Source organism: Trachinotus anak, unplaced genomic scaffold (genome assembly GCF_046630095.1).
Source record: "Trachinotus anak isolate AG129_WGS33_773 ecotype Australia unplaced genomic scaffold, CSIRO_AGI_Tana_v1 ptg000003l, whole genome shotgun sequence".
Classification (NCBI taxonomy): Eukaryota; Metazoa; Chordata; class Actinopteri; order Carangiformes; family Carangidae; genus Trachinotus; species Trachinotus anak.
The window spans coordinates 4,595,472-4,621,845 of NW_027273854.1; the positions used below are offsets into that span (position 1 = coordinate 4,595,472).

General features: G+C 46.2%; 1 protein-coding gene across 6 annotated transcripts; it reads left to right on the top strand.

Moving 5' to 3' along the window:
• The first annotated feature begins 3 nt into the window (after positions 1-3).
• On the top strand, positions 4-24,605 carry cdk12 (cyclin dependent kinase 12). Of its 6 annotated transcripts, none has more exons than XR_011686527.1 (18): positions 4-1,922; positions 3,118-3,825; positions 4,812-4,991; positions 5,083-5,222; positions 5,309-5,479; positions 6,592-6,781; positions 7,885-7,941; positions 8,249-8,350; positions 8,686-8,763; positions 8,870-8,986; positions 9,086-9,217; positions 9,426-9,649; positions 10,105-10,527; positions 12,170-12,666; positions 14,225-14,276; positions 16,043-16,150; positions 17,355-17,467; positions 22,148-24,605. XR_011686527.1 is itself a non-coding variant. In XM_071467917.1 (14 exons), exons 1-14 carry the CDS (start codon positions 748-750, stop codon positions 12,562-12,564), a joined length of 4,092 nt encoding a protein of 1,363 aa, XP_071324018.1. In that variant the 5' UTR covers positions 4-747; the 3' UTR covers positions 12,565-13,998. The 6 variants fall into 6 exon arrangements, 3 of the variants coding, with proteins under 3 accessions (XP_071324018.1, XP_071324036.1, XP_071324045.1); XR_011686529.1 differs by having other exon boundaries at positions 12,170-12,589; XR_011686528.1 differs by lacking the exon at positions 22,148-24,605 and having other exon boundaries at positions 17,355-20,871.
• The last annotated feature ends 1,769 nt before the right edge of the window (positions 24,606-26,374 follow it).

Here is a 26,374-nt window from a genome sequence, read left to right on the forward strand (position 1 = left end):
GGAGCCACAATGGCGTTTGTAGTCTCCTTGAGATAGGGCTGTGGATGATATTAAATCCACTAGCATCGCCCTAAATATAGGCCAGGTTGATTCCCAGAGCCATTGATAATAAACTGGAACATCTACTGCACACGAAAATATTATGATTTCTAATCAATATTGAATTTATAGGGGATAAAACTTACATTAAAGGGAACATGTAAACAGTACCAACCGGGTCAAGTTTTCATTTTGTTCGAGCGTCTTTTAATGAAGGCACTTGCTTGTTTCTGAATGCAAAGACCGTAATTCTGTGGAATAAAAACACCTTTACTTAACTTGGCACCGGACAAGGACAGCTTTCACTAAGGGACTTTTTTTCTTTTTTACGAGTCAGCTCGCTAGCTGCCGAGCATTAGCTAGCGGTGCTAGCTAAATTGAGACGGAGACGACACCACAATGCTCCGATGTTTGGTTGGGATCTTTTTCATTCAGTGACTAATTCAAAGTACAAACTTTACAGCACTGGAAACCGACGGTGGCATTTTTCTCCTTTGACGAGTTATGCTGGCGATCTCAGCGGAATGAACTGGCGCTGAGGAGGACTGGACGTGAGCGGCCTGGTGTGTTTATTTTGTGTGTTTTCCTGCCCTGGTTCTGCTTAGTAACACTTTTGTTTTGGCGTTTGGAGTAGCTCTTCTCCTGTGAATGAATTGCCTGGACTACCGAGGCCCAGTCGCAGGAGGGGTACCGACGCCGGCGTGAGGGATGCCTGGGTCGGACCGACACCATGGGACCAAGAGGAAGCCGGAATCTAGCATCAGCGGTGTCTCACACCAGACCCAGGCCCCGACTCATACCTCTGCGGGAGACATGACGAGCAAAGACGCCAAGGTGCAGTTAAAATCTTCAATGTCCTCTTCTAAACGCAAACGACATAAATCAACCAAACATAATCGGGAATCCTCGGCGGCACCGGGACCCGAAGATTTTACCCTCGGCGATACGGCGCCTCCTGGTGTTAACACGGTGAAGCCTCTGGTTGAATACGATGATATCAGCTCCGACTCCGACACTTTCTCGGACCCACCGTCCTCCAGGCCTTCTGAGAGGGGGGTCGGGGACCGGCTGGAGCCCTCACCAGACTACGATAGGGACGATATCGGAAGAGAGGCTGGCGGTAGAGAGAACAGGGGGCACAGACACTCCCGGAAAAAGTCCAAGGACCCGAATAAAATTTCAGAATCTGGGAATGGGGAACGTGGGTACAAGAAAAAGAGCAGCAAGGACCGTGAGAAAGGGACTTCCGGGAAGACCAAGGAGAAGGCTGCCTCATCAGGCTCCTCATCCAAGCGCCAGGTCCAGCCAGAAGGTGACTCTAAACGCGGGGAGCTGATGCTCTCCTCCCAGGTACAGCCTGCGACCAGTGTGGGTAGCACTACTTCCTCCACATCCTCATCCCGCAGCAAGGAGAGCAGCCGCTCAGGGAAGTCTCGCAAAGACAGGCAGCAGCGGAGAGAAGGCCGAGGGGAGGGCAGCCGCGCCTCCTCCCAGCGGAGCCGGACAGACAGGAGCCATCGCAAATCCTCCAAGAGCCACAAGTCGAGCCCTAAGGGGAAGTCTTCAAGTAGGGGAAGCCCTCGCAGAAAGGGCACCAGCTCTGCTCTTTCTCCCAGTCCCAGAAGAGGGGCCGGCAGCGAGAGTCCACCGGGGAGTGGGTATGGGCAGCAGGGAGACGACAGCTACTCCAGGAGGAGGGTAGCCCAGCAAAGCCCCAGCCCTTATGGAGATATGTCTCGCCGCAGCAGACAGAGATCAGATAGCCCCTATGGCAGCAGACACAGGTCTTCCAGCTATGAGAGAGACAGCAGCCCCTATTCAAGGAGACGCTCCATCAGCCCCTACGCTACCCGCAGGTCCTCCAGCACCAGCCCCATGTCTCGGTGAGTATAAGCTGCAGGGCGCTCTTAACACCTTGGAAATCCTTTGGGGATATGTTCTGAGAAGTTAGATAGCTTACACCCAGATAGACCATGAGTGTTTCACAGAAAAGACCAGTCTACCCAGAAAGCCATACCTGGTAGGATTTTTGCATAGTCCTGACACATCTTGATGGTTTATGATCCGGGTTACTGTTTACTGGGCTATTAAACACTACCAACTCGTGTTGTAAGTTTAAAGATAAGCAGACCTGTTGAACTTGTAGAGCTCCTCTCCCTCCACTAAACTATCTAATGTAAAAAGGAGGCTGGCTCCAAGAGTCAGCGTGTAGTTTTCCCTGCAACCCACTGACAAAAGGGGTGGGAGATGGCGAGAAAAGGAAAGGATGGAGGCAATGTCAAAACAAGCAAGGTGACAGCTGTTTTATTTTTGCAGTGCAGACTGTCAGTAAACCATGAGCTCTGGTTACACTGTGGAGGTTGGGACAAAGCAGCCCTGGTCCATGCCTTTCGTGTAATCATAAGAGACTTTTGTATTGATGATCAAATTTCAGTTCCTCTGTAGATACAAGCCACTTTTCTCTCAAAAAGCTAATTCAGGGCAGCTGTAAAAGCCTGTCACCTGGTGGTGAGAACATTTTTCCCTCAGATAAAATGTTAGAATACCATGTATAACACATGTTCCTATTTCCCCACTTCATTCCCAGTTTCCATGTTTTGCTGTCTTCAAAATTACATACATATTCTTAATTAACTTGTCTACTTATTGAGATGTTTTTTCCTGTGTTTATTCTGAGGACAGTGGCATATGTGTGTCTCCAGAATGGAGGCAAGGCAAATATAAACCAGGAAATTAGACAAGAAACCAACTGCAACACTTCAGTTCACTGTGAACTTTTAGGTCCAATCTGTTCCTCAGTTTTAGGAGCAACGGTTTTTGCGCTGTTAGCTCATTTATATCTATAATAATCTTTTCGACTCTCCAAAATAAAAGGCTCACATGGTTTGGTTTTCATCGTGATGTGATTAAGGATCATTAACAACTAAGCACTCTGTTCCTTTTTTAAACATTTTTAGAAAGCAAGCAACATGTTTTATCCCATTTTCTGACTCCAGGAAGATGAGAATCTGTGTTTATGGACAGAATCTGTTTATGGTGTTGTTCATGACTTTTCAAAAATGTATTTCTTTTCTTTAGACGCTCAGGCCGTTCCAGGAGTCGCTCCCCTCTGCACTACTCCTCTTCCCGCCGCTCCTCCTCTCGCTCCCGTACTAAGAGGCACACGTCCTCTAGCGGAGCAGGGGCCAGTTCCCACAGCAGCCGGCCAGCTAGCCGCTCCCCTCCCTCCTCCCGTCTGCCGCTTAACTCCAGCCTAGGAGCAGAGCTGAGCCGAAGGAAGAAGGAACGCCAGGCTGCTGAGGCGGCTGCCCGTGCCAGCGGCGGTGCGTCACCTCTTCCGCCAGCACGTAAATCTGCAGGCTCCTCCTCCTCACGGCCCACTAAAGCTGAGGCTCAACAGCCAGAAAGAGACTCGACGGCAGTGGCAGAACCTCAGCCACCACCACCACCACCACCACCTCCGCCAACGGCGCAGTTAGCCCAGGATGTTCCCAGTGGTGAAGATCACGTTTCTGCCCCTCTTCCCTCTTCTTCTGCATCCTCTCCTGCACCTCCTCCCCCTCAGCCCTCTCCTCCTGTGCCACCTGGTTCAGGCACCCAGATTCCACCACCGCCACCTCAGGCAGAAACATGTATTCAGCCTCCAGTACCCTCAACCACATCCCAGGCCAGATCTCCAGCTCCAGTCCCCACACGCAGCCCCGTCCGCCAGACCCAGCTCCACAAGACGTCGACTCTGCCCCCACTGCCTTTGCCACCTGTGCTGCTGGGGAACACTCAGGGCAGGTAAGGACCCACACATACACTGGTGCAGAGCTGCACTGGTGCAGAGCTGCACTGGTGCAGAGCTGACCCGCCATATTTAAGATTTAGTTCAAGTTGTCGTTAAAGAATGATGATAGTGTATCAGACTTTTCAGTAGGGTTTAATATTGTGAATTTACTTATATTCTGTGATTGGTACTCATTTCTTTTTCGACTTACTGTACATCAGCTCCTGTATGTCAAACCCCTGTGGTCAACATTACTAAAGAGACAGTAAAGCCCCTCGACACTGGTCAAAAAACCTGCTAACTCCAGGGTCAAATAACTCTGCAGTGATAGCTGGTTAAACCAGAAACACCACAGCTACACTGCGCTCTGGGAAGAAAGCGTGAGCGCAGCCCCGAAATATGTTTCAAAAACACAATCGCTGATTGAAGCTTCTCACACGGAGGCTCCAACACTTACAGGGGCCCCGGGATGAGAGGGATGAGATGCAACCGATTCATTTCGCCAGTCTGCACAGCAGCTAGCACCTCACTCTTTCTCCCCTGCATGTGTGTGTGTGTTGCTCTGTAACTGTGATGACATTGTTTCCTGCAGTTGTGTGTCTTTGTCCTCTCAGTCGGGACAGAAAGGTAGACTTGTCTGGCAGCGTAAAAGGAGTGAATCTGCTTATTCCTATATAGACAAGTCTGGTATATGAGCGTTGTAGCTTCGGTAGCCTGTCTATTACATTGATTATAGATTATCACATGCACAAAGCTCCTCTGAATTTAAGCTCCAAGCTCTTCTTTGCCCTACCCTTAGAGTTGCATGGTTTCCCCTGCACAGTTGTTTTACATTAAACAGTGAGCTGGGTGATGATGCGATAGGAGACACTGTGATTGTGTCTGGGGGACACAATCGAGGCGTGAACCTTTCTAAGTACACATCTGATTTCTGCTTCTCCTCTCTCTCCTCAAACTATCACACTTTTTTCTCACACTGTTTTGTATTTTGCACCGTCAGTCCAAAGAAGTCCACCCCTCCTCAGAGGTCGTCTAGGAAGGACAAGGAAGTTCGCAACAGACCATCGCTCATCGACCTTCCTTTACCGCCCACTTTAACTGGAGGCGACTCCTCACCCCCACAGTCCCCCATCCGCCAGCCTCCTCCGCTGCCCCAGCCAGCCCTCAAGAAGAGACCAAAGTCAGTTTCTTTGATTACTCATCAGCTTCCAGTCTTCTTTTTGCTAATCCCACTTTAAGTCTAATCTGTTTTTCTTGTTGATGGTTTCCAGGATTTGCTGCCCGCGATATGGTGAGCGCAAACACACCCAGAGTGACTGGGGCAAACGCTGTGTAGATAAATTCGATATAATTGGCATCATAGGGGAAGGCACCTACGGTCAAGTGTACAAGGCCAAGGACAAAGACACTGGTAAGGAAATATTAGCCGGAATTCAGGAGTGGAATATTTACTGATTTAGAGATCAGATTATTAATGACTCTTCTCTAAATGCACAGGGGAGCTGGTGGCTCTGAAAAAAGTGCGTTTAGACAATGAAAAGGAGGGATTCCCAATCACAGCCATCAGAGAGATCAAGATCTTGCGGCAGCTCAAACACCGCAGTGTCGTCAACATGAAGGAGATTGTCACCGACAAGCAGGATGCACTTGACTTTAAAAAGGACAAAGGTAAGATGGTCAGAAATGTTCTGTCAGGACTGGGTAATATGGAAAAATAATAGCAAGCCTGTGGAGCAGAAAACTGCAGCTCCACTGCTGTCTGTCTGAAACTATCAGCCATAATGGACCTCTGGCTATAATCATTCACACATTAGAAATGTTTTCCATCAGCTGTCAGAGTTGCAACACCAGCTGCAGCATGTCTGAAAGAAGAGCCGTCGTGGATTTTCTTACACTGCTGTTGTGCACGTAGCTCAGGGCTGCAGCGATAACCACGGGATAAATGATTACATTAAAATGATTGAATAAAAAAAAAAAAAAAAGAACAACATAAAAACTCTTTGCAGTTGTTAGAGACAAAAACATGATATTGTCCAGAAGATGATCAAACACTAAAAGGCTTCTCAGTGCTGCTGTGGCCTGTGCATCGCTACACCATTTAGTTCTTAACATCTACATGAAATAAAATAGATTTTGTTTTATGTAAAAAAAAAAAAAAAAAAAAAAAAAAAAAAAAAAAAAAAAGTTAGATACATGTACAGTTAAAAATATCAACGCTGAACTGAATTAAGTTGAATTTTGAGTGTGTGAGTGGGTGTGAATCCAAGTGTGTATCTGTTTGTAGACCACATTTGAAAATATCTAATGAATATTGAATATTTTGAGAGGGATACACACACACACACCCCCAACAATAACATGTAATTAAGGAGTTTGGTAAAACAGGTCCCTATTTTTTTTTACTTATGGTAAATTAACCCACAAATGATTTTTATACATCCATTAGTCAAACACACTAAATGTGAACATGTTTTTCAACGTGAGAAAACGTTGATGATGGAAGTAGTGGAACCCTTCATTTACCAACATAAAACAAGAAGCAAACAAGTCAAAACCAGGAGAAATGTGATGATTGCAGTTGGTTTTGGCAGCAGATAAAATCACTGTGGTTGCAGCGCTGCAGGCGTTTTCGCCTTCATGTGATTTGGTGATGATTAACCTTTTAATCAGGACTTAAATTTACAACACATCAACACTGTAGCTGGCTGTCAACTGTTTAGGTGGTTCGTGTGTGTGTAGTAGTTTTTCTGATTTCTCAATGCATCATCCCTCTGTTTTAGGTGCTTTTTACCTGGTGTTTGAGTACATGGACCACGACCTGATGGGCCTGCTGGAGTCGGGCCTGGTCCAGTTCTCCCATGAGCACATCCGCAGTTTCATGCGCCAGCTGATGGAGGGCCTGGACTACTGCCATAAGAACAACTTCCTGCACAGAGACATCAAATGCTCCAACATACTGCTCAACAACAGGTACGAACACGGATACCAGGAGTAAGATGAGGAGAGTGTGTTTGCTCTAGCAAATGTAGCCACCGCAGGAGAATTTCGATGCATCACTATTACCTCCAAGTTGTTTGATCTACTTGCTTTTGTTTACTTTTGTACCTTTAATACACTCGACAACAATGTGAACATTTCTGCAGACGGTTTAAAAGCAGCTGCAGTCTGTAAATATGATAAACTCAAGACCTAAAGCAGGCCAATGCCAAACTTTAATGACGGGGCCGCAATTGTTTTGAGGTGCGTCAGCAGCAAAGCTAATTACAGTGCTACTAATTTAATTGAGCGCTTCCAACAACAACAGTGAAGGAGTACAGCAGGTTCTCACAGATGGTTGCTGAGTACAATTCTGCATCCAATCTGCAAACATTACAGGATGCATGAGTGAACTGAGCTAAATGAGCTGCACCAGTTAAGATGCTAAAAAACAAAAAAAATGTGGGTCTGCTGTTTAATGGAGCATTTAGAGCCACGCTGTAGGTTGCTTGCAGTTACTGACCCAATGTTCAACTGAACTGTCCAACGAACTGTAAATAGACACTTGGAGTTTGGACCTTTGCTCTACATAACTGCAGAGTTTGGCCAGACACTTTATGGTTTTGTCTTCCACCTTCTCAAAGTGCCTTATAAGATAAGATACTCATCTATTAGTCCCACAGTGGGGAAATCTGCAGAGTTTAAGGACCAAAGTGCACAGTACAAAAAAAACTACAAAATGTCAATATCGAATACTAAAATGAAACAAATATAAATAATAGAAGATAATAAAATATGTACAAATTAGATCTCAACATATAGAACATGTACAACATTTTTTAATCACAATGTCACTAAACTGATTGTTGATGTCAGATTTTAGTCACCTTGATCAGACGCTGGAATATCCTCAGTTTCAGCAGGTTTAATAATTTTGAGTTGTCCAAACACAAACTGCTGATTCAAAATAGCTGCACTGTGTTGAATCTTTTGTTTCAGGGTTAGATAGTGCAGTTGTCAGTAGTTTGAAGTTGTTGACAGAGCTCGTTGTGTTGCTCCTAATCTCAGCTTGTAATTATCTGTGTTTGTTTGCTCAGAGGTCAGATCAAACTGGCTGACTTTGGTTTGGCCCGGCTATATAATTCAGAGGAAAGGTAAGACAAGAATGTTTGTCATCTTTGTACGTATGTGTGAATTTATGTGATATGTGGAGGCCTCCTCTGCTTGAGTCTGTGTATAATCAGATCTGATTTAAACATGTGATAGAAAGTGTTGATGATGATTGAAGCAGTAATTAAACCTCATCATGAGTTGGATAGTTTTTAGAATAGCCGTCCACCAGGTGGAGCTGTCTGTCCATCAAAGAGGTCCAAGTTAGTTCAAGCTGAGATGTTTATGGGGTAATGATGCCGTGTGAACGAATGGTGAGTCTCACTGCCCCTCCTCTCTCCTTGCCCCCAGTCGGCCCTACACTAATAAAGTAATCACACTATGGTACCGCCCCCCTGAACTGCTCCTGGGGGAGGAGAGGTATTCTCCAGCCATCGATGTTTGGAGCTGTGGGTGAGTATGACACTGCAGCACCTGTGTGTCCATTCACACGTACTTTACTTATTCTTATACATACTATAGTCATGCTGGATTGTTTTCCCATTAATTAATCAGTAAATTATAGATTTCATATATGCAGACGTGTAGATTTGGACTAATGTTGTGTTTGTCATGTTTTAATATTTCATTTGTAAGTTTTCAATTAGTAACAAGTAACACAAATACAAAAGGGTCTACCACAGTTATCATAATGATCAGCACCAGCCAGAAAATGGATGTTTACAGTAAATTACATTAAGTGTGTATTTTTTTCTTACGACCTCTGCCCACTATCTGTCGTGGCTCAGGTGCATTTTGGGGGAGCTCTTTAAAAAGAAGCCCATCTTCCAGGCCAACCAGGAACTCCTACAGCTGGAGCTCATCAGGTAGGCTGCCCCTCCCTGAAGTTTGACCCCAAGTCATAACTTCTACTGCAGCTGTTACTTCCGTCTTCCTCAACCACTGACCCCACATCTTTGTCCTGTCCTTCAGCCGCCTGTGTGGGAGCCCCTGTCCTGCAGTCTGGCCTGACGTCATCAAACTTCCCCTCTTCAACACCATGAAACCCAAGAAGCAGTACAGACGGCAACTACGGGAGGAGTTCGCCTTGTATGTTTCCATGCTGTGCTTTCCCTGAAGTAGTTGTGATCAACTCTTTGTCTGTTTCTGCATTTGAAAAATCTCCCCCCTCCCCTCCCCTCTGCACAGTCTACCCACTCCCGCCCTGGACTTGCTGGACCGAATGCTGACCCTCGACCCTGCGCGGCGCTGCACATCAGAGCAGGCTCTCCACAGCGACTTCCTGTGTGACGTGGAGCCGAGCAGGATGCCGCCACCAGAGTCAGTAGCTCCCAGCAAAGTTTTCACATGATCAGAATATGAAAACTCCATTAGATCACAAGAATATAACAAACGGTCTTCTATTAATCCGTATCACATCAGATATATTTTCGATCTGAATACTTGTTATTCCTGCAGTCCTGTTTGAGTGCTGCTAGGTAATTTCATTAAAAATATTTTCTGGCACGTCATCCCGCTCTGTCCCCAGTCTTCCTCACCATCAGGACTGCCACGAGCTGTGGAGTAAGAAGAGACGGCGTGCACGTCAGAGCGGGGTGCCCGAAGATGTGCCTGTGCCCAAAGTGCCCCGTAAAGATGCGTCAGGAACGTCAAGCGGAGAGAACAGCCGGCCCCAAGCCAGCCCGGCTGGAGCCCCCCCGCCCCCGCCAGGAAAACCGCCCTCCGCAGCCAACTTAGAGAGTCAGTTGTCAGGTAACACACACCTCTCATGAGAAGTTTACAAGGAACACACAGAGGCGTTAAGATGTGCTTGTACTGAATGTTTCAATATTCTCCAACACAAGGATAATGTTGATGGAGTCATCAGCCAAAATGTTCAGATTCCCATTCACATCAGTATCAGATGGCAACACTACAGAGACGACAGGAAGTGAAGGAAGGAGATGGAGAATGTGGTTGGCATCATAACCCAAACCCCTGGGGGGGGGGGGGGACGACCCCATTATAGCAGCGTTTTCTGATTGTCCTGTTTACTATTCTCTCTTAGCAAAGCTGCATCATGTCTGCAGAGATGGGAGTGCAGTAAGCTGACATACGGTTGCAGCTTCTTTGGAGTGAAAATTCTGAATCATGTAAAAGAAATGTCTGTTTGCACAGTTCTGCATGTTCATACTTTGAATTCTGGCCGTGTGAATGTGTGTGTTCAGGCCTGGGAGCTGTCGCAGAGCAGCTGAACCAGACTGAGTTGGCCGTGCTGCTGAACCTCCTCCAGGGACAGACGGATCTCAGTCTGCCCCAGGTAGCCCAGCTCCTCAACCTCTCCAACCCAGAGAGTCTCAGCCAGTCGTTGTCTGCCCTCAGTGAGGCCTCTGACCACCAGGGGGCTCAAGAGGACCAGGCTCAGCCTGCTGCCAGGTCCCAGCCACCAGAGCCGCCTCCTGAACCCCAGGAGCCCTCGCCGACGTCCGGGGACCCGCCACTCAGCCAGGAAGACCAGGCCAACCTGCTGGCTCTCATCTTGGGTCAAATCATCAAGCCTCAAACCGAGGAGCAAACCGACGAGAGCAATGGCGTCCAATCAGAGGAGGCACTAACGCGCGGTTCGTCCGCCTCTACTACTGATCGCAAGGGCAAGTCTGGGTTTAGTCTTTAGAGGGTGGAGAGAAAAAAAAAAGGGGGGGAACCAGGGTCTGGTGGAAATCACTGGGGACTGCAAGAATGAGGAGAACAGGGCAGAGAACAAACAAGCTGACTGAGTTTAGGGACTGAAGATTCCTCTATCAAATTAATGACATGTTAGACCACCTGAAGAAATCAGCTAAATGAAAACAAATGAATTGGGCTGTTAGACGTACGACGAGTCTCCCTCCCCTTCCTTCATCCCTGACATTCCTAAAACACACTCACCATCGTCCCTTTCACCACCCGCCATACTAAAACATGCAAAAGAAAAACCTGCAAAATGTCTGTCTAGTGTTTGTCTTCATGTGACCCTGGGAACCAGTCAAAGCTTTGGTGCACGTGGGCGTCTCTTTCTTGTCTGCTCAATAAACCAGAAGAAGGTGTAGTTTCATTCATTCGAGTGAAAAGGTTCACACTGTATTGTTCCCTCCCGCGTTTCTCCTCCTCGTTTTCTCCCTCACAGTCTTTGTTTCTGTATCTGTCCCATTATCACATGTTTTTTCCCTTCCTCACTTCATTTTCATTATAAAGCAGGTGTCATGGATCCTTCGCAGTGAAAGATGTTGCTTTAAACAGTCTGTAATGTCAGCCTTTTTATGAAGAAAGTCTAATAAATTATCAAGTGGAAAATAAATGTTTTGAATCTTTTAGACCTCACCTGCATGTGTTTCTTTTAACTTTGGTTTTGTCACACATTTTTTTTTTGTTTTTGTTTTCAACTGTTCACTCTGACTCAGATATTAGTTCAAGAAATGTGATTAGCAAGTTGAATAAAACTGTTCACTCTGCTGCTGACACTGGAATGGTAACAGTCCTGTTTTCTTCTGGTTATTTATCCCGTCAAGGCCTCGGAGAACCTCGCAGCTTTGTTGCTCTGCTGTAGTTCAGAGGAAAAAAAAACAACAACACATTAACCTGGTGGAGCAATGTTGTCCTGCACTTTATAATACCTCAAGTTCTCCTACATAAGTCACCCTCTCTGTTTATCCAGCTGTACATGTACAATGTTTTCTCACCTAGTTCCCACATTTCTCCTTTTATTTAAAGCAGAAACATTAATGCATTTTTGGCAGGTTAAGTTTTGCATCAGTACAGTGAAAAAACTTGTTTTACTGTATTTGATAAAGACTCAAACAGTGGTGACCACTAAACAATTATCAATACCCAGATTTACTGAACCTGCACAGGGGCTCAGGTCTATATTCTTCATAGTAACATATATCATTGTTTTAAGGTCTGAGTATTTCGGTATTTATTGTGCAGCGTCTACACAGTGACTGTAGGTTCATAAAAGTCAACTGGTTGCAACAGCACTGACAGATATTTACTTAGAACTATGCTACAGTGTAGCTCATGCACTTGCAGTGCTGTGCCCTCCCTCTTGTGGTGAAGGAAAGAAAGTCAACGCTGTGTAACTCCGTGTCAGGCCTGTGACAAAAACACATTTGAACTTGATTTAATTGCCAGTCAGATGTAGACGATGACAGATGAGAGGAAGGGTTAATGTAAAACATGTTGACATTAAACACTATATGCCAGATGTGCATCGATGCCTAACATGTTGTCCTCTGTCCTGTTTGGCTCCTTCAGATGGTGCGGTGTCAAAAAAGAAACGGCTTGGTGCCAACCAGGTGCCTCCGTCCTGTGAGCAGCGTCCACCCTCTCCGCCCGGGCCACCTCCACCGGCTCTGCTCGGAAACGCTCAGCAGGCCGGTTCAGAGACCCAGCCCAGCCAGGACATCAGCCCCGCCGTGGCAGCCGCGCTGCTCCAGCTCATCTCTCAGCAGGACTCGGAAGCCGGGGCCTCTCAGAGCAGCAAGGACCCCTCTCCGGCTGTGGATGCCACGGCGCGGGGGCAGCCCCCGCCACCCTGGGTCGCAGACTCTCCGCCTAAACCCTCTGCTGCAGCTGAGGCTCCCACCACCACGGCGGCACAGTTCCCCAAGGACCAGGATCTCCGTTTTTCCCACGGAGCTGCCCGCTGACCCTCAGCTTCGCCCCCTCCCCTCGGTGAGATAGACCCAGGTATCACCCAGGTATCATGGGATGGCTGCAGCAACCCTGGCCTGAAGGGAAAGGCAGAGCAGGTAGTGAAAGCTGAAGCAAAGCTTGTGAACATGAATGTGTGAAAGAAAGAGATTAAGGTGGTGAAGCTCACCGGCCTTTGAACAAGCTGTCATGTGTCTGTCGTGGTGGGAGAGTTCGGACCGGGGGCTGGTCTGACCTGTGACAGTCCAGTTAGGGACAGTCACCACCCACATCCCTGTTTCCTCTGAAGGTCTTGACTTGAATGAAGTTCAGCTTCACAGTTGAGTGCCATACAGCTGACACTCAACTTTGAAAGCAGCTGTGGTCTCCTTACCCCCACACCCCCCTCCCCTCCTTCTCTAAACGAATGATTGTCGTGTCCACTGCAGTGCCCACTTTTATCACGGTTATCAGTGTCTTGGGGAATCAAGTCGTTGTCCTCTACTCTGTGATGGAGCGGCATCTGTTACCATAAGCTGAAGCTGACATACTGTGTGGGCAGATCTGAGGCTGTGAGCACACTGATAGGAACACTGGAGGACCTTGAGTTTCTCGCTGAACCTTACATGCCAGCTAGCCCCCCCCCGCTTTCAGCTTGTGCCTCCTTTTGTGACCCTTCCCCTCCACCACCCCTTCTCTTCCAGCGACCCCTGAATGATCTCGGCCTTGTGGGGAGGTGTGGGCTGAGTTTCTGCTTTGGATGGCACCTACAACAGTGCACATCTGCAGGACTGCATTTGTTTTTTTGTTTTTTTTTTTTTGTTTTGTTTTATTTTATGCAAAGGCTGCTCCACGATATATTCCACCTGTCATCAAACTAGCTGAACTGCGATGTGGTCTCAGCCCTCCTGAAGATTTTTCCGTCTTTTACACACAGCAAACCTCTATGTTGTAACAAACCGACGCCTGTAGTGCTCATGTTAGTGTCTGAAATATGAATTAAACCACTACATTTAAGATGGACTGCGCCACAACACACAAGCTATCCTGCTAGTTGACGTATAAAGCTACACACACACACACACACACACACACACACACACACACACACACACACACACACACACACACACTCAGAAACTGACTTCTCCGGCTTTTTCCTGGTGGGCCTTGAAAGCCTCGTCTGCTCCTCGCCTCTCTGCCAACTTGTGCAGCAAAAGTTTTTTTTTTTTTCTTTTTCTTTTTTTTTTTTTTGGTGCAGTTATTTTCTACATAAAGAAAATGATACATGCTTTAAAAAAAATAGGTCCATGGTTCTGTTTCCATTTTTTGCTTTGGAAAAGGAAAAGGAGGAGAAAATGGTTTCACGTGTCTGTAAAAAGGAAAAAAAAAAAGATATTTTGTAATATGTGTTTTCTTGGTTCAGTTTATTAAAGGAAGTTATGCGACCAGTTGAATCGTCTCTCCTGGCGTCTCTGAGTGTTTCTACAACAAGGCCACTAGATGGCAGGCTCTCACTCACGCTGTAGCTCAGACTACATGAGGGCCACACACTGAGGTCTCTGCAAAGGCCTGAAGTGAAGAGTGAACTGCAGCACAAGCCAAGCTGCACATCAGGTTTCTAGTATGTCTCATCAACGATCTGGTAACTCATGTTTGCTCATTTTCATTTTACAGGCGACTTGGACTAGGGAAGCAGGGGAAGTCTTTGACGATAGAAGAGGCTCAGGTAAAATGATCAAATCTGAATTAAAAGCACATAATTCATCAAAAGTAAAGAAAAATTTTTTTAAAAACAAACACAAATGCTGCATATTTCCATCTCTAACATGGAAAAGGTTCAATAAGGTCCTGTTAACCCTTTTGTATGGGATCCAAAGTGGTTATTTCTTTACTTATTTGAGATGCATGTGGCCATAACATGTCGTCACTGTTGCTTACATGCAATCTGTTGTGTGTCAGATTTCTCATAATTTGTCTGCCTGTCGTCGCTGTCGGAGGTGAACAGTTGTTACAAATCAAGCCTGGATGTGGCCAAACTGTTTTAGAAGACGCCCGTTTCCAACACTACAGTTTGATTTGCACTGAGTAACGCAGTAGGTTTTCTAATGAATTGTTTCCTGTAGCTTGACCCGGTCCGACAGTAACATGAAGTGCTCCCAACGCATCAATCTCATTTATGTGTTGATTCCTTCACCACTTGGGTTGATCTCTTTATGAAGATCCTGACAGGCAGACAAGGATCATAAACTGCAGATTGGCAAAGGCAGAAGCCTGCAAGGTTCATGCAGACTGGCTGTGTGTGTGTGTGTGTGTGTGTGTGTGTGTGTGTGTGAGAGAGAGAGAGAGAGAGAGAGGGGGGATTGGCCTCATGCATACCCAGACCAGTTCCTCACTTGGCAGGCTTACAGAGCCGCTTACCCCTCTGGCCCACCAAGCAGCTGAGCCCTCTGGGTGAGAGATCCTTTCAGAGTGAAGGCAGTGGGAGGCTCACCTGCCCTCTAGCACAGGCCCAGTGTGAGTGAGATGAGACGCCGCAGTGCGTGTCTGTGTGTGTGTGTGTACGTGTGTACGTGTGTGTTTCTGTCTGATGCGTTCGCCCATCGGGACTCCAAATAATAGTGAATGTGCCCGCAGGGAGTTTCCACACGAGAAGTAGTGGGCAACGCCAGTGCCAAGTCACAGAGACCAGACGAATAAATCAGGACTGAAGAGTGAAGAGAGGGAGGTGCACGAGGCGGTGCCATCAATCAGAAAGGCACCTTATGGGGAATGCCCGTAAATGTGCCATGCTGCCAGTCTGAGGCACACACTCGCCATGGCAGAGACTGGCGGCGGCGGAGCCTCCATTTTGGATGCCGCCGCTTTACCGTCAGCTGCAGCGATTTTTGTCGGGCTTCCAGACAAATAGGGAATTGATTGACAGTGCGTTTTCAGTCAATTCCTGCCAAATTTTATTCATGAAAAGTGTATTTTTGTATTGCCGCTTGGTCCAATTATCTCAGTCCCTGTGCAAGCGGATTGCTAGAGAGCACATTTGGAATCTGCAACGTACTTAACCATAATCTCAGCAGTTGGATGCCCTTTTCTCTACCATGTGAAATCTGGCAACCTTGAACAAATGGCAGCTCTGGGTAAAAATTGTGTAAAATGATGAACCCAGCTCTCCCATCACACATCTGCCAAGACCCCGACCGACTACAAAGAGCACTTAGGATTGTGTGTCCTTCTGCTTTAATACACAACAGCCACTGCACAAAACGCCGATGAGTGTAGAGCAAAGGAAACATTGACGGTGTCAGTCATCAGTCACTGTTTATCTTCTGTCCAGTTGGGGTTAAAGCTCTGGGGAAGTAGTGATGACCTTTGAGATGTCTCTTAAGCCACAGTTTTTATTATCACTTTCCAACTTGCTGAAAGGAACAATGTAGAAATCTGTTAATAACGCCCGACAAGTCAGCCTGTCTCAACTGCTGCTACATTTGAATTTGGCAGCAAACTGCAGAGAGAGGAGAAGAGGACGAGGGCAGGCTGAGACGGAGAGGACGAGAGTGATGGACAAGCAAGGAGGGCGAACACTGAGCGGCCTTTGAGGGGGAAAAAGTAAGAGATTTAATGAAGGGAAAATTTACAGATTCACACAGTACTTAGATTCAGACTGAGATTTATTAACTTGAGGCCATGTTAACATTCAAAACTGCACAGTTTGAGGATCAGATGTGACTGATGCAGACTAAACATAACTGTGGACTCTGCAGCTGAAGCGCTCCATAAATTCCATCAGTCATTTTTATGGCTGTTACGAGTTACTGTGATAAATTTCTAGATTCAGTTTGAATCTGGAGAAAAAAAAACTATCAGCACGAGTCAACATGTTCAATATGTCGTGCTCAAAATGCTCAGGTATTATCTGTGTGTGTTTGTGTGTGTGTGTGTGTGTGTGTGTGTGTGTGTTGGGGGGGGGGGGGGGGTTTCCTTTGTGCAGTGTAAATCTGGGCCGCTGTTGTCTCTCTGAGCTGTGCTACGGTTTGATGTTGAGTTTGATGACTGAGGCTGTTTGATCAGTGACTATGTGTAAACTCAGTGAGGGGAGACTGGGACTCCCACAGTCCCACATCCAAGACACACACACACACACACACACAGTGATCAGCTATGTAAAGCATGAATTGTAACCTGAACATATTAAAAAAAAGTCAGTAACAATTTTGAGTCTGATATTTACACCCTTTAACTCTTACAGTTCAACACAGAAAAAAAGCAAACGTGATTACAAATGCATCTTGGGTAGCGCAGCAGAATTGTGCTGTCTTCATCACATCCGCTCTTTTGTCTTTCTATCAAACCAAATTTAATGCCAGTCATTTCGTTTATGGCGACATCTTTATTTATGAAATATTTGAAAGTTGATTGACTCCACCGCAGCAGTGATATATGCTTTACTGCTGCAACACCATGCTTTATTGATGCTATAACACCATCTCCATTTCTCCTCAGTTTATAGTTTTGTGAGAAACTGCTGTCACACACACTCGTTATTTCTTGATGGCTCGACAGCAGTGAGACCAAACCTGAAGTGTTTTTTTTCAGCGGAGTCTGTGCTGGATTGGCCAGATGATACAGATGTGTGTTGATGTGATGGGAAGTCACTGGTGCCAGGTCATGAAATCAGAGCAGTCTCTCCTTTCCTATAAATCCCACCTACACTGAAATGTTTGCTTTTATCAATAATCAATAATAGGGGGAAAAAAAGGAACGTGAAAAGGAAGAAGATGCTGACTTTAATCTGTCTCTGACCTTTTCACAGTTACCTCCACACATCACCCTCTCTGCATGATGCTGCACTTCTGCGAACCAAAGCACTTCTGCAAGGTCTCAGCATCTCATTACTGATCCCACTCAAAGGGCTTCACCAGCAAGGCAAGATTATTGTCTCTCTGTCTCTCTCTCTCTCTGTCTGTCGACGCTGCCGCTTTAAGGGCAGAAGGGGCTGCTGGGAAAGCAGTCAGCGAAGGTGGTGGAGGAGGAGGTGGGTGGTGGTGGTGAAGGGGGAGTGTGGTTCTGTGGTGGGGGTGGGGGTGGGGGGTGGACGGGCCCTGCAGGACCATTTGTGCTGAAGCTCATTTGCGCAGCGACACTTAATTGGCTACAACAATTAATTAATGTGTTGGAAAGTTGGCACAAAAAGTTCATTTAAGAGGGTTTTAATAAGCAATTAGAGGAAAAGCAGCGAAGAGGGGGAATTACTGGAGAGGAAAGAGAGAAGCAGAAATGGGGCGAGCGCGTCCTGCTGCAGCCGGGTGCCGCGCTGCGTCTCTGCCGCTGACCCCTGCGCTGCCGAGGAATATCTTTATCTCACATCTCTGTCTGAGGCTCCCGCTGCTGCTCGGACGCGGACCTGAAAAACCCGTGATGCCCCTCATCTCATACTGTATACACATCAACCCCGGTGGCCCCCTCCTGGCCCCTCCCCTCCCCTCCCTACCTCTTGTCCCAGCGCCCAGTGTAAAATATCGCATGACTAATGAGTGGAGCAGGTTGGAATCCTGGGGAAGATGTCCTTGGAAGACGAATGCATTTTCAGCAGAATAATTAACTTAATTAACAAATTCACATGCATATTCATCAGCCTATTAATGTCTGCTCCGCGCTGCTTGATGAGCAATGCAATAATAACCGTTTCATTTGCATATTTGCGTTCGCATTCACACCCTTCTCCAAATAATTAAAAAAAAAAAAAAAAAGAGACAGAGTGTAAGAAACTCAAAAGACAAGCAAGTCACTCGGCCTCACGCTGTGTCTTGCAGGCACTTTCCACCTACAGCACACACACACACACACACACACACACACACACACACTTGCACAGTGATTTCTATGTTTGGAGCTTGTTTCCATCTTTGCTGTTGAGCCAGTTTAACTCAAACCAGACTGGAAGTGTGTGTGACACACACTCTCACTCACTGCCTGCACCTCCAGCCTCCTTCCAAAAAAAAAAAAAAAAAAAAAAATCACTGCATCTCCCTCCCTGCTTCCTCTCTCACTGCTGCACACACTCCGTCTCTCCTTCCTGTTTGCTTCTCTCTCTCTCTCTCCTCATGTTATTTATTCATCCCTATCAGACTTGTCTGTAATTTATTTATTTCTGAGCTTTTGAAGTTCGCCTCGTCTGCCTGTCAGTGTGTGTATGTTTTTGCTGGAGAACTTGTATGCGTGCGGCTGGTTGTGTGACAATTGTGTTATCGTGCCGCTTCCCAAACTGAAGGAGGAGCTGGTGGGGACTGAAATAAACAAATAAATGTGAAATGTTCATGTCCTTTTGCTTCCTTGATTTCTGTTTGTGTTTTAAGGGCTCATAGTGTGTGTTTTCTTTCACACCGGATTTGTATTCTGGGTGGCAGGGATGCTGCCACTGTGTCTCTCAGCTACTGTCAGTGATGAAATGTGTGTGTGTGTGTGTGTGTCAGGGAATGAGTGTGTATTTCCTGGGAGGCTTTAAGCATCTCAGTCTTTCATCGCCGTGTGTGTATTTGTGTTTATCTCTTTGAATTCGACTTGTACTGTGTCACTGATGTCCCTCGTATGTGTTTGTGAGCTCCTCTCCAATATTTCAGATGACAGTGATGTGAAAGAGAAACGTGTGTGTTGCATTTAAACCGGATGAGGGGCGACTGTGTGGGTGTCTTTCATTGCCTATTTGAGGAGGGGAGGGTGAAGGAAACCGTGTGTGTGTGTGTGTGTGAGTGAGAGAGAGAGAGAGCGTGTGTGTGCTGCCAGCTTGTGTTCAGACAGCAGCAGTTTGCGGAGCGAGAATTAAAAGTAGGGAGAGATGCCAAGTGAGTCCCTGGAGACAGATACAGGGGACAGAGAGAGAAGAAAGAGGAAATAAAAAGGATTTCACATACACACACACACACACACACACACACACACACACACACACACACACACACACACACACACACACACACACGTGCAGTCACTTACACAAAGAAGCCCAGCCTAGTAGTGGCCCTTTACAAAGCAACACACACACAAACATTAGGAGAGGTTTTTTTTTCAGTGAGGTTTGATGTAATAAAATGATGGTCTGTTGGTTTTCTTATCATCAGCTGGTATCTCATGAGGTGAATCTCCCCCCCCCCCCCCCCACGCAACCCTGAGGGCAGACCAACATGCCCTCGGCCCTCAAGGTCCAAAACATAGAGCGAGACACACAAAAAAAACCCCAAAAAAACACACATGAAGATTGAGATTGATCTCTCACCTTTTTCCCTGACTCCCTGTCCACTCTCTGTCTCTCTCCCTCTCTCTCTCTCTCAGCCTGTGAGGTGACACCCTGTGTGCAGTGTGACACTGAGCTGTCACCTCCCACTCCCTGCATCACACCTCTGCCCCCTGCTGGGCCAATCCTGTCACGGCACCCAGACACCCAGCCGGCCTCTCCTCCTCCTCCTCCTCCTCCTCCTCCCTCTCTGGCATGAAAACTGGCAGCACTGAAATCACTTTAAATTCTCTCACTCACTCTCTTTAACTTGTCTATATTCGACTATGTCATTCTGTGTTTCATCTTTTACCCGTTCATAAAAAAAAAAAAAAAAAAAGCCTTCTAGGATTTCCTCAGAAGAGGCTGATGTCACAGATAAACCCAACAACATGAAACTAGTTGAAATTCAGATCAGTTCCTCTCTGACCCCGTAAAAAACAGCGATGTCTTCTTCTTGTTCTATTCGCATTTTACTTAAATCTGCGAGTTTGACTGAATTATTTGAAGGTGTTGCAAGGTCAGTGTGTGCATGTGTGTTAGGCTTATTATCTTGCATTTCAAAGAAATAAGAATAAAATAATAAAAAAGAATAAAAGATCCAAAGCTCGAGCTAAAAAAAAAAATAAAAAAAAAGAACAATAATTTGTAGTTTTTCACCCTTTAAAGGTTCCTGACCCTCAGACAGGGAGCACAGATCCTGGGTGGTGGTCATATCACTGTAGTGTCAGTTATTTCCACAGCACTGTCCCCACAACACACACATACACAACTTTCTGGCTTCTTTGTTTCAGCTTTGATGTCGTAGCTTTTAATTAGTATAATTAAAAAGTAAAAATCAAGCTAAAAAGGCCAGAAAGCAAAACAAATGTAAGATTTTTAATGGTTCAATCATTCAGACCTGTAAAAATTCTTTATATAAAACAAGATATGAAGAAAAAACAAACTCGCTGGTCACAACCTGTTAGACATGTGCAACATATGTGCTGAGGCTCTTCTGTGGACACCAGGGTTACAATGCAAAGAGGCTAATATTTTCAGTCATCAGCTTGTTTCAAGTCATTTCGCAGTGAAATCTGGGAATTTATTATTTCTTATTCTTATTATTCTTATTTCCTGTGGCACATTGTTTTACATTCAGGGACTCTGGCACCTTCAAGCTGTCGCGAAGCTCACAAACACACGTGACTCTTCAGGCACGGTTAGCTGCAGACGGAGGAGGGGAACTATCCGGCCTCACACCTGAACACCGGCGTGCCTGACGTGTCGAGGTGGCACCAGACGAGTGCTCCCGTCGTGCTCCTACGTGTGCTTTCATACCTGTGTGCCTCTTAGCCTCCTGAGTCACTGGGTGTGTGTGTGTGTGTGTTTGTGTGTGTGTGTGTCCGGCCAGGCAGGCCAGTGGCGAGCAGGGACAGAGCGATTGAGATATAGAGCATTAGTTGGTGTCAGGAGTAAATTAGAGGCCAGATCTGTTTTCTAATCAGAGCACAAGCACCGTGTTAGAGGAATTAGGGCGACAGCTGCTGGGAGCTTTTTATTCCTCTCTCTCTCAGCCAGAGACAGGCAGACCCCAGCTCAGGGACCACCTCTTTACCACAGCCACCTGTCAACACTGGTGTGTGTGTGTGCGCGTGCATGTTTCCCTCCCCCAATGACATACACACTCACAGACATACATACATACATGTGAGCACACATCTACTGCCATGCGAGGCTGCACACATGCTTGCACACAGACACACAAACACCGTCTGGTGCGCTGACCTCCCTCCATCTTTGAAATTAATGACAGTGCAGGTTCGGTGTGCACGCAGCCGTACGTGGTGTGTTTATGTTTTCCGGCAAGTGTGAAAGGCCCTTATGAGATATCAAATTTAGCTAAGGTGGAGCAGTGGGCGGCCTTGCATATGTCTGTTTACTATGAATCCCAGTGAGGGCCTTAACGCCACATCAACCCATACGTTCAACACACCGGCTTTGCTAGTGAAGAGATATTTTAATGCTTTGACAGAGGCGTAGAATAAATAAAAGCTGCACTTATTTGTTGGTGAAAGTGTAAAAGATCCAAACAGTTTTCAATCTTTTGGGTTTTACTGTTAAATAAAAAATTTTTTTTTAAAAGTCTGCTGATTCTTAGGATGATTGATGATACCAGGGATGAGTAAATGGAAGTCGTGAGTCGTCAGCCTGCGCTGATTTTTTTTTTTACCCAGCAGAGATCTCTTTGTGGGCAGGATAGTAGGAGGGTGAGAGGTGTGGGAGGCAGCATCGAGATTCACACCGTGTCACACACTTGCTTCGGAAATGTCACCTCTTTTTTTTTTTTTTTTCAGCTGAATCCGTGGAGTGTGGTGAGGAGCGTTCAGGTAACGTGTGGAACAGATCTGAGGAAATCATTGCAGCACGTGTCGACACAATGAAGTGATGCATTGTAAAATTAAATACTTAAATTATTTCTGTGGTAAAATTGGAAGTGAGTTACAGCTCTGGACAGTTTCACAAACTCTTTTAGTGAGAGAATGGAGCAGATGACACGGGACACTGTCATTTTATGAATAAAACCTGTTACTCTGAATATGAGGAAAATATTTTTTTCATATCAGTTGAGAAAATTTTTTTTTAGATCACATTCATCCTTTTCTTCTAAAAAGAAGACCTCAGTCTTTTGCATATGGAAACAGTAAATTTTGTGTGTTTGCACACATCATGAGGGAACTTATTGTTGCAGGGCACAAAGCTCCTTCTCTTCTCTTCTTCTTAATTCAGGGATTTTTGAAAGCATGATGAAAACCTCTCTCCAGTTGCTTTACATGTCTCTGAAGTGCAGATTTCTTTTGTCCTTTTTTGGATATTACATTTCCTGTTAACCTAAAATCTGACCTTAAGACTCCTCTTGTCCTCCACCTGTTCCTGATACTCCACCTTTATCTGCTCTTCTCTCTTTCTATCCATTTTCCTGAGTCTTTTTCTGTAATTCACTGAAGATTTGAGCCTCTACCGGCTGCTAATATTTGATTGTCTTGTTTGTAAAAAAAAAAAAAATTATATTAGAAGCTTTTTTTTTCGTAACTGTGTTTCTGCTGTTTTTATTTCTCTCTTTTAATTCCAGGAATGTCTCTTAGAAATTGAAGCCAACCACCGTTCTACTTTATCTGCCAGGTTGAGGAGGAGTGTACAGATAAGACTATAATTTACACTGTATTTGAACACACCAAAACCATTACATCATTGTTAGAGGAACATTATAATAATATAATAATAGTTTCTTTGCCTTATTGTTTGAAAGTAGTGTCATTTTCAGTAATGAAAAAAAAGAATCACATTCACTGCTATCACATCACACCCAATATAATCAGAAGAAACCTTATCACAATGTCATTCGTTGTGATTGGCTAATATCTGATTATCCCGCTGACCACACTAACGCAGTAGGAGGAAGCAGGGTTCGTAACGCGGGTCTCACCCTCTAACTTCAATTTGGGCGACAGTCTTATGGCTTTGGAGGTTAGTTTGCTATTGGCTGAAGTCTAATAGGGAAACACATGCACATCCTCACCCACACACACACACACACACACACACACACAAACACAGTCCTCCTCTCACTCTTGCACATCCCACACATGTGCGCCGCCACACAGTGTCATAAATAGACAGACAGTGCCAATCTGAGGCCTGGATGGGAGCCAGCTCTGCAGCAGCTCAGTAGTTAAATTATTAACACCAACTGGGAGAGAGAGAGACAAAGAGAGGAGCGGATCAGGCGGCTCGGCGGAGAGGAGATCTGGAGAGGAGAAAAGAGGAGGTGAATCGAGACAAGCCAGACATCAGAGGGCCTGAGGAGGCTGGCTGTGTTTAGGTGGCGAAGGTGTGTAAAGATGAAGCGAAGAGAGAAGAGAGAAACTCAGCAGCCATGCAAAATATAAAAATACCCCTTTGATTCGCAGCAGAGTGGGAGACTTTGGGATGAATGCAGAAAACAACCGGATCTCGGTGTGTGTGTGTGTGTGAGAGAGAGAGAGAGGAAGGTAGAGAGGTGGATGTTGAGGGTTTTTCATGGATGGCAGTGGAATACTAATGGTACATGTGTGTGTGAGCGTGTTGGTGTGTGTATTTAGCAGAGTGAGGGGAGGGGAAGAGAGATGGAGCGAGATCTGGGGATGTTGGTTCTGATCCAGAGAGTTAATGTTGCGCTCATTGATGGATAGAGTGCCAGCCATGAGGCTCCATACCCACACAAGATGGATGGAGCACTGCTCTCTCTCTCTCTCTCTCTCTCTCTCTCTCTCATCTTCCTGCTTTAGTTTGATGTCCCTTGTCCTATTTCTCTATCTTCTTCAAAGCTTAAACGGTGATCAGAGAACTCGGACCACAAAGACGCCGTCAGATCCCGAACAGCATCTATAGAAATATTTTATCATCCACTGTCATGTCAGCTTCCCCCTCAGCAAAAATACAGTGAAGTATTGTTCATCAATGTATATAAATATTTATGAATTTTCTGTAAATGATATGGTCCAATAAATATAGATTGAGCCTTTAGCTCAGGTACGCATGTGAGTGAGATGTGTGTACGTCAACCAAAAAACTAAACTTTAAAAGTGTGTTTTTCTGTGTGTGTGTGAGTTAGAACCGATAACTTCTGAGTGTAAATTCAGCAAGAAACCAAAAATGAAGCAGCAGCATGTGTTTTCTAGTGTGTGTGTGTGTGTGTGTGCGTGCGTGCGCATGTACAGTATGTGTGTTGTTTTTATTTACACACACAACTAAAAGCTTGACTACTTTTCTGTAAGGCTCCTGCCGCCTCCACCATGCACACACAAACACACACACACACACACACAAACACAAACACACACTTTCCCCAGCTTCCTCCTTTCTGGCGGGGGCATCAGGGGGTGAAGTGATCTGTGCGAAAGCCTCCTGTTCTATGCGCCGCGCGGCTGAGGCAGAGGGGGATTGTGGGTAGCTGCTGTCTGCAGGGGTGGGGGTGGAGGGGTGGGGGGTTAGAGTTAGCGAGGAGGGGAGGGGGTGGATGGGTTGCCGGGGCGGGCAGCAGCAGATGGCGTGCCACACTGTGAGGGCCGTCGGCTGGCATCCAGAGGAGGGGGGGGGGTGTAGGAGGGAGGGAGGGAGGAGGGGAAGGATGGGAAGAGGGTGGGGTGGGGGGGTAGAGTTGGAGTTGGGGTGGTGGGGGTGGGGGGGGGGGGGGGGGGGGGTACAGGGATTGGAGGGGCACTGCTCCCAAAGTGCCAGCAGGCATCAGGAGCGGGAGACAGAGGTGAGGGGCTGTGGTGGGAGACAGACTGGAGGGAACCCGCAGACTCTGAGATTAGAGCTTAATCGGGGCTCGGGAGCAGGATTTCGCTGCTAATTGCATCCACTGAAGAAGAACCAAAACGACAGATTTGTCTTTGAACCCTAATTCACCAGCGACTTTTGACCTTTTCCACTTCCCATACAGTGTCGCCCGGTGCCTGCCGTCGTGGGGATTTGCACGTTGGGCCAAGCAGAGGTCCTCCGTTGGCATATTGTTGTCTGAGGATTGCCACCGATGTAGCATGAGGTTGGCATGTGGAGGGCATCGGGTTGGCATATGTACTGTGAGGAGTTGACACAGGGTCTGCTCTGATGTGACATAAGTTTGGCAGGCTTGGCATCAAGGTGGCATAAGACTGGCACCGGGTTAGTGAGGGGTGCTGAAGGGATAGTGTCTGGGAGAGAGGTCGTGGATGTGTGTGTGTGTGTGTGCAGTCTATGAAAGAGGCGTTTACATCCTTTACTTAAATAAACTTCCGTCACCTTATGTAAAAGTCACTCCTGAAATAAAGTTTCACCCAAGTGAAAAAACATAACTATCAGCAGGAGAATGTACCGTCACTGAATTGTTACTGTGTAGGCTGCATTTTCATTTTATAGCTGGTTCATTTTATCCCATTTTTATACTGTTTGATCATTTATCTGTAGCAATGCATTATATTTATAATTCAAATCATAATCTGCAAAGTGATGATTCCCTGCAGTGTGAGAGAAATAAAAAGTACAGTTTTCTCCATAAAATGTAGCAGTGTGAAGTAGCATAAAATGAAAATGCTAAAGTATATAACATAAGCACCTCAAATGTGTTCAGTAATTGAGAAAACATTCTTTGCACCGCTGCATGCAGGCCCCAGAGCGGTGTGTGTTTGTGCTTGGAAAACTGTTGTTGCTCTCACTCGGGGGGGGGGGGGGGGGGGGGGGGGGGGGCACACAGGACTTAAATATTTCATCTCAAAAAATCTTTGTCATTCCACATTCATACGTTCACACATGGCATGGTAATGCTAACCCACATTTTTACTGACTTCTTCTTCTTTTTTAAATCTGTGCTATAAGACTGTGCTAAATGCACTCAGGCGTGCCCGCCCTTGCTAGGACGCACTCCTGGGCCGTTCAGGGTTGACCTAGTTGGTTCATGTGTCGGCCTGCTGCAGCCGCGCGCTTTAATGTCGTCACGTCCCCTCCGACTGTGACCTGTAACATGCATTATGGGCTTTGATGAGAGGTACTGAACTTGAGAT